Source organism: Micropterus dolomieu, linkage group LG16 (genome assembly GCF_021292245.1).
Source record: "Micropterus dolomieu isolate WLL.071019.BEF.003 ecotype Adirondacks linkage group LG16, ASM2129224v1, whole genome shotgun sequence".
Classification (NCBI taxonomy): domain Eukaryota; kingdom Metazoa; phylum Chordata; class Actinopteri; order Centrarchiformes; family Centrarchidae; genus Micropterus; species Micropterus dolomieu.
Genome location: NC_060165.1, coordinates 406,139 through 414,435, shown reverse-complemented (window position 1 = coordinate 414,435; position 8,297 = coordinate 406,139). Strand labels below are relative to the sequence as shown.

General features: G+C 40.1%; 1 protein-coding gene across 1 annotated transcript in view; it reads left to right on the top strand.

The window, feature by feature from the left end:
* Positions 1 to 1,194: 1,194 nt before the first annotated feature.
* cog5 (component of oligomeric golgi complex 5) overlaps positions 1,195 to 8,297 on the top strand; it is a 35,698-nt gene continuing 28,595 nt past the window's right edge. The window contains exons 1-4 of the mRNA XM_046071851.1: positions 1,195 to 1,435; positions 3,266 to 3,378; positions 3,499 to 3,576; positions 6,622 to 6,703. Coding sequence (XP_045927807.1) covers positions 1,228 to 1,435; positions 3,266 to 3,378; positions 3,499 to 3,576; positions 6,622 to 6,703 — 481 coding nt within the window. The 5' untranslated portion in view covers positions 1,195 to 1,227. The remainder of the gene's footprint in view (positions 1,436 to 3,265; positions 3,379 to 3,498; positions 3,577 to 6,621; positions 6,704 to 8,297) is intronic.

Here is an 8,297-nt window from a genome sequence, read left to right as displayed (position 1 = left end):
TAGACTATCCACTAGCCAGATCAACCAGACCAGGTACCATGGCGGGTGCGGTGATTGCTCACAGAAGAAAGAGAGCGGGGATAGGAGCCACGTTGGCCCAGCTTGGACTTAAGGCTGCTCCTAAAGGTGTGGTCTGGACAAAATGGGACTCATGTTGGCCAGGCAACGGAGATCAGAGACTGTTGTGCCCACATCATAAATAAAAATAAAATAAAAAAAAATACACCTAATAACACCTCTAATGCTCACTGATTAACATGTTGGATTTGAATAGTTTCATCCTTACACAGACAGAATATTAAAATGATCATTTGTTGTACAGAGAATTATGTGCAGTAACAATTTTCTTAATTACCCACCTAACTAATGCTTATGTGCAGCATCTCTGCTTGTTGCCTGGCAACTTTGTGGTGATGACAAGACTGCCTTTTTTTCCCACTGCTGGAAATATGTTTCCATAAAAGAAAATTCTTCTTAAACTTTCTCAGACCTCAATGAATGAAGTCAAATGAGCGGACTAAAAATAAAATGACACAAGTAACTGTGTTAGTCAGGTGACCCAGTCTGCTTACCTTGTCTTTACCTGTGATTTGAGAGTAAACATTTGAGTGATGGAATACATCAGTGAGACACGTCATTCTCCCAAGATTTGTCAAAATCCAGTTGAAAAGAGACTAATGTGTAATTCCTGCACCACCCACTGTTTAACTGTGTGGAACAACAATAGGTATGGAATTAATGATTATTTAAATCAGAAGTTATCTGAAAGTATTGCAAAAAATGTCCCAGGGTGATGTAGTCAAATTGTTTCTTTAATTCTGACCAAAACCCCAAAGATATTTAATTTGTAATTATATAAAAGTAGAGCAGAAAATTATTCACACACACTACAGAAGATGAAACTAGCTAGAAAAATGACTCAAGTGATATAAGCGGTTATCAAAAAAATTGTCATTTGACATTTTCTGTCAACCTGTTAATTAAAGAATACATAAATAAACTTAACTGAGTCAGTGCAGTGGAGCTATTTATGTGTTTGACCTCTTCTCCTTCCTCTTTTCTTTTCTTTTCTCTGACCTCAGTTTTTCTTGTCTTGACTTTGCCCTGCAACATTTTCACAGCTCTCTCTCATTAAATCAATTTAAGGTGTATTTTTAGCTGCTGCTGTCACCTCTGTACTCGCTGGCATACTGAGTTAATTTCATTCAGTTAAAAACAGCACCATGGATGACTTCACTTATCTCTCCCTGTCTTCCTCTCTGCTTTGTTGGTCAGAATCCCACCCAGGTTGGCACAGCCCTGCAGGTCTTTTATAACCTGGGCAGTCTAAGAGGGACCATCAGCTCCGTAGTGGTTGGTTACAGGACCACCATACAGGACAACATCACTAGTGCTCTAGATATCAAGGGCCTGACACAGCCAACCAACCCCAGAGGTAAGACCCAAGGAAGATGTGGTTCAGAAAGAAGTTTCTTATACACACATGGAGACACTCACACACTGGATACATTGTCCTCATTTCTAAAAGATGAAAGACAATGGCATTTTATGATGTGACCTAGTTCATGAGTTGGCTTGATCCAAAATAGCTTATTATACCATGGCCACAGAGAATAGTCAATTCTGTCTGGAGGACGTTATTTTCATGGCTCCAATGTAGAGGCCACATAATCTTTCTAATTAACTCACCCAGTACTTTCATATAACTAGCACTGATTAGGCTAAGGATTCTTCCTCTGGCATTTTCAGGCTTGTTTCACTTCAAAAATCTTGATAGTCCAGTGATTGTCTATATTTCTTTTACTGTCACCAAATCATAAAAAGACCTAAACCAACAGGGAATGTATCTCCTAACAGGTACTGTGTGTCCTCCACAGCCTGATATATCTTCTTCCTCTGAGACATACACTGGGTCACATGTTCCTTCATCTCCATGAGCACATACACTGTAGTTTATTACTGTAGTTTATTTACTCAGTCCCACATACACCATCCTGCTGCCCAAAATACTCACTAGAGCACCACGTGTGGATTCATCCGCCACTGTAAATAGTCCCCAAGAAATGCTCTATTTCCTTCTGCTGCAATAAGCAGCTGTTACTGCGGGTGGCTGTGGATCAGGAGGTAGAGAGGGCTGCCCGTTTATCAGAAGGTTGCCGGGTCTAATCCCCCGGCTCCGCCAGTCTGCATGTCAAAGTGTCCTAGGGCCAGATACTGAACCCCAAATTGCCCCCGATGGCTGTTCCATCAGATATGATGGAACTGAGGCTTTTTTAAAATGAAACTATATTTTGTGAGAATTTTGTATTACGAGAAAATAAAGTGCAAGACGGCATTGGTTTTGTTCTTGGATTTGATGACAACAAGAAAAATTTTATATAGACTTTCTTTAATTTAATTAATTCTTTAATAACATGTCTTCAGAACATATTAAAATGAAAGCCCGACCAATATTATTGGCTGATATGAGATAATTGCAGATAAATCGGTATCGGCATTTACAACAGCCGTTTAATGACAATTAAAAAAGAAACGGAGAGACAGATCCTTCACTCATGTCACGAGTGTTGCATAGTTTGCCCACCAGAGGGTGCGCTGCAGCTCCTCTGTTAATAACAATGCTGCACCACAGAACAAAACAATCAGCTGACCGCAGTATGAAGGTCAGCTGGGTTACTAGTGAGTTGGTCCTTCAGCACGTGAAATACATGAATTAAATATTAATTCTGTTAATCATTATAATGTAATAAAATAATTGTAATGACATGAGTAATATATATGGTATTATTGTTATAATTAGTATCTTTTATTTATAGTGTCGGTTTAGCAGGCCCACAAAATAAGCTACATACACCATTTCCTTTAATGTTCATTAGTAGTAGGACAATGGATCTTTAAATCTATTTTGTAGTTGTAAACATTTGAGTCTTATTTATTAAAACTTTAAAATATTTTGTTGTACAGATAGTTCAGCATTCTGTGATGTTATAACATAACACACGTGTTTATTTTTTGCATTTCTGAAAAGATACATCGGGTTTTAAAGATTCTCACATACTGTAATCTGTATGGTCTTAAAAATCCCATATCGTTCAGGCTCTACTTAAAATAGGCATTTCATAAAAACTCCTCTTATTGGCTCCTGCATTTGTATGAACACTCATAAATGCTTTTCTCTATCAGCTCTTTGGTTGGGAAATATTGGGATGATGGCACTGGTTTCATATCATATCAAAAACAAGCACTTTGTGTATTTGGCCCCCAGGTGCACCAGGCAGAGCAGTGCTGCCGACACCCGGCAACACCGCAGCTTTCCGTGCTGCTCTCTGGACCAACCTGGAGAAACTGATGGACCAGATATGTGCTGCATGTAGACAGGTACGTAGCTACTGACTGCACAGCAGTCACAGTGTTGAACAGCACATTAAAAACAAAAGTCGAGGCAGTCACAGGCTCTGATGATTTAATATGAAGTTTTCTTTGCTGGATATTTTCCAGGTGCAACATCTACAGAAGGTCCTAATGAAGAAGAGAGACCCTGTCACTCATGTGTGCTTCATTGATGAGATCATCAAGGTGGGCGGACACCATTGCTCTAGTTTTGGCATAATAGTAATAATTATTGCTGATATCAGGCCAGTCTGACCATGTAGTTTTATTTCAATTCAATTTTATTTATATAGCGCCAAATCACAACAGTTATCTCATGACACTTTTCATATAGAGCAGAAACCCAACAATTTTAGTATTCTTCTCACAATCAATATAAAACATCCACACCCGTTCTTGCACGCTCTGGCCTCCAAGTCCCCATTTAGTACAGATTACACAGCAGAAAATACAGTTTCATTATTTGAGAACACCAGGCAGGAATAATACTATCTGGCCTCAGGTTTTCTGTGTCTAAATTAGTTATTTATTAACTAATTTAAGATTAAAATTTGTGTTTTAATTTGATGAAACACAATTTTGTTTAGGAATATAGACCATGTCAGCACAACTTAAACTAAGATACTAGATTAGCAGCAGATAAGAATACAGGACTCCTCTTAGTTACTATTTTACTTGCAATTGTTGCAAATTTGTAACATTTGTAACAAATTTGAAATTACAAAAAAATTACAAAAAACAAACAATTGAAGAACAGTCGAAGATCTGTGGCGCTGGGCCAGTCGCTGTCTTTTTACAGGTAGGATTCCAGTCCTGCATTTAGAAGATACGGACCAGCGATTGTCCGACCAATCAGAAATTGGTCCATATGGAGCAAATCAACCCAACTAATGGACCGACCAGAAGGTGTCAGCCCTACTTGAGTTAGAGTCGGCTAGGCCTGAAGACTAAAAGTTTCAAAATGAAAGAAATATGTTGTGGAGTTAAAAGGCTACAGGCTACATTAGCTAGTACTAGCATAACGCACCCAAATCTCTGTCTGAACAGGTGGCAGTTGAGTTGCAGTATGGGTAATGTAGGCCAGGTTTTGACATGGAAGAAGAATGCGTGGAATAGAAAAGAGGATACCCCTGGTTGTGCTGCATCGATTTTCATCCTTTTGGGTTTTTTCTAAATGGTGAGCCATTAGTCTGACAGTATTGGATAGTGATGCTTAATCAGCGGAGTGCTCTTTTAAGAAGACAAAAGAAAATACTTTCCAAGTCATGGTATTTTAAGTATGAAATTTTTGGCGTTAATATAATTCTTTTTTCACACAGTGAGGACTGTGGATCCAAATGAGACCTCACATTTAGGGTGAACAGAACGTAAATAAGTTTTACAATTTTGTTAAATGTTATAATTGTTTGTGAATGGGAAGGCGGTTCAATTGCTAAAAGCAAGCAAGAAGGGGAGGAATGACGAGGGCAAGAAAGAAACAAAAACAGCAGGCCACCAGCACCCGGGGCCGGTCACTTAAATGCTAGTAGCTGTATCAATAGTAATCATGGTATTAACCCATCATGACCATCATCAGCATCTCACTCTCGTACCTCGACAGAAACCTAGATGTACAAATCAGAGTGGGAGGCTGTTACTATGGAAACAAAGCTCTCACCAATTACCCTGTGATGGAGGTGTGAGTTGGAGACCTAATGACATGTCTAAATGCAAGGCTCCTCAGTAGTGCAGCTGCACTACGACTCTTCACTGTTCCATGTGTCTGCAGAGACACATCATCCTGCTGTCAGCAGCTACATGTTAGAGTAGCTGCATCAAAATAACTATAATTATAAAGGAGGAGAAGGAGATGAAGAGAAGCATTCAGATACCTGAGATGTGGATTGCGACAAATGAGCTGTAACTCATTATGAGGAAGATAATATTTTGTAATCGGTTGTGTAGTGGACCGTGAACACACAAACCTTCACATTCAGAAATGGCTGTTAAACCCATCCCCAGGGCTATAAAAGTGCTAGTTACACTGGTTAGTACTCTGTCTTGCACTTTATTTCCTAAGTCCTGGGATCACTTGTTTTATCCTCTCCTAAATCATGGTTTCTTCACGTGATTAACTCACCACCCACTCATTGTAATAGGAGAGAAAAACAAACTTGAAAGCCAGTGAAATGACTATTGTAACTCCCCTCATTCAGCTCTCAGCAGGAGGAATACCTTCCCTTGCTGCCAGGGTATTAATACTGCTCACAGGCTCTGCTGTCCTGTCATTTTTAGAATTGATTTTCAGATGATGCTGGATTTTAGATCTAGAGTGATCAGGCTCTTGCCTACATCTCTGATTTGTTAAGCCCCTATAAGTCTAAATGCTGCTGGAGATCTTGCTGGGGCACATGTAGTTGGTCTGTTAAAGAAAAACAGAGGAAAAAATTGAAGTTGCAGAAAGTGGAGGATATGAGAAGCCAGCTGGAAAGCAGACCTGCAACAGGCTCCTCTAAAGGAGGATTAGTGTGTTGAACTTTGGAGTGTGTTCACGTGATTTTTCAGTTTGGTTTCTAACAAAAACAGCAAAATGTTGGGTTTCTCTCCCTATGGCTCCATCTTAACTGCTCATTTCTTCATTCAAATCTCTGTAGTGCATTCAGATGTTGAGATCGGCCTCAAGTCTTCAGCCAGTCTCAAGTCTCTGGTAGTCCAAGTGTTGGATTATGAGTATTCTCAAGCAGTAGTAACAGGTGTGTGTACCCAACAGAAGGGTAAACGGTCTCATCAGGTTGGAAGGTACAAGTATGGGTACAAAAAAGATTATTTCCAAGATGTTCAGAAGTGTAAGAATATAAAAGAAAAGTGAATGTTTGTTTACAGGATCAACATCAGTACAACTTCATGATAATGTCATTTAAAAAAATGTATAAGGGCAATCAGACAGCAGCAATTACTGAGTAGGAAAAAGATGGTAAGAGTGACCAGTGTTTCCCGTCTAGTCAAGTTGCCTCCTGTGGCTCTGGAGGTGGAGCAGGTTGCCTATTAATCGGAAGGTCGGCGGTTCAATCCCCGGCTCCTCCAGGCATGTTGAAATGTCCTTGGGCAAGATACTGAACCCCCGACTGGCCCCTGGTGGCTGGTCCAACAGTGTGTGAATGTGAGTGAATGCAGATGTAGAAAGGTGCTATACAAATACGGAGCATTTACAATTTTGGGCAGTGTGTTTCTTCTCTGTGTACCTGATGACAGGACGGTCAGCCTGATATCCTCTACACCTTCTGGAATGATGTAACCAACACACTTAGTGAGGAGTTCCACAGAGCAACTGACGGTAAGGCTGGTTCTTTTCCTTCCCCTTAGTCTCCGCTACGACTACAGTTGCTTATTGTTGCCCATGTCAATGCTAATTCAAAGCAAAGGTGAATTACTCAACAAGTGTAAATCTGTTAGGTTTTTCTCATACAGACAGTACATAGCTGCTGCACCACCAGCAGCACAAGCAACTAGTGGGAGGCATCATGTGGGGAGCCATAATCTTCAGGCTGTAAAAAGAACTCAGTTAACAGCAGGGATTCAGCCTGTTGTTCATGGAGCTATCAGAGCACTCAGCAGCCTCATATTGAATCAGTGCTTTGTATTATGTCATTGCTTGCAACTGCATCAGAACGCCACAATAATTCTAACTTGGACAAACTTATAAAATCAAATTTGTCAGGATGTTGTCAGATTATTGATCTCAAATGACTTTTTAAAAAGTCATACAGTAGCAGAGAATAGAAACGGCTGAATGGCTAAAAACATACACTATGCTGCAGACATCAACAATATACAGTAGGTTTTAAGTGTCAAACTAACTCACTGTTTATCTCTGCACAACTCTGGACAAACTGAGAATCACAATTTTTTCCCCACTCACCGTGAGATCATTATTGTCTCCCTTGGTGTCTTAGGGATACAACTGAATTTTAGGATAATTCAACTAAGTCGCTGTACATGTAGTGATCTGCTATCACTACCATGGGGGGTTAATATACATTGGCTCATCACACACACACACCCATCTCTGTCACAGATACACTAACAGTAAACCAATTCATTTATTCACCTTCTTTTTCAATGAGAATGATGCTGAAATCGAGGAAGTGGTGAGGACGGACAAACACACCACTTCCTCGTAGCAGAAAGCGGGCTGTTTGGTGTCTGTCTCTTTTGTTCCACGTTGCTCTTGTTGCAATTTGTTCCTGGGAGTTCTTCAGATCTTTGGCGTAGTTCAGTAATGATACATTGCTAACTGACGTCAGTAAAACGTGTGTCCACGTTCACTTGAGCTAAAGTGTTGTCGAATAGGCCTAAGCCTTAGTGTTTTTTTGTGATCAAGTTTTTATTTTGTTTTAAGGAGAAAAAGACAGGTATATGTACTTTACAAAAATAGAGCGTAAAGATATATATACACACACAGACATATACAGATACATGTAATAGACAACTAAAGTAAAAATATTAAATAATTAAAGCTGCAAGCAGCGTTGGGCGGGCCCTCGCACTTGTAAGCGCGTCCGCGCGTGAGCCGGCCGAGTTGCATATTCTGGAGCTCTGCCGGTGCGGCTGTGAATTTCCTACGCGGTTCCGACGCCGCATGAAGGTGTTATATGTCACTTCCTGTGTCCCCTATGTGGAGCTACATAGCACTTGCCGCTATGAATATAAATCGGTATTGACGTGTAGATGTCTGCGGGGTGGGAGAGTTAACAAGCACGTAAAGTTTGTTTCAGATGTGAGCATGTACACTGAACAATAATGTACCCAAACAATAAAATAAATTCCTTTTATATTTCCCTGCCTTGTTGTTTATGTGTACATACAGAGGAAGAATGTGAGAACAGCACACATTTCATCTTTACTGTGTGTTAGAGCATGGGAGAACA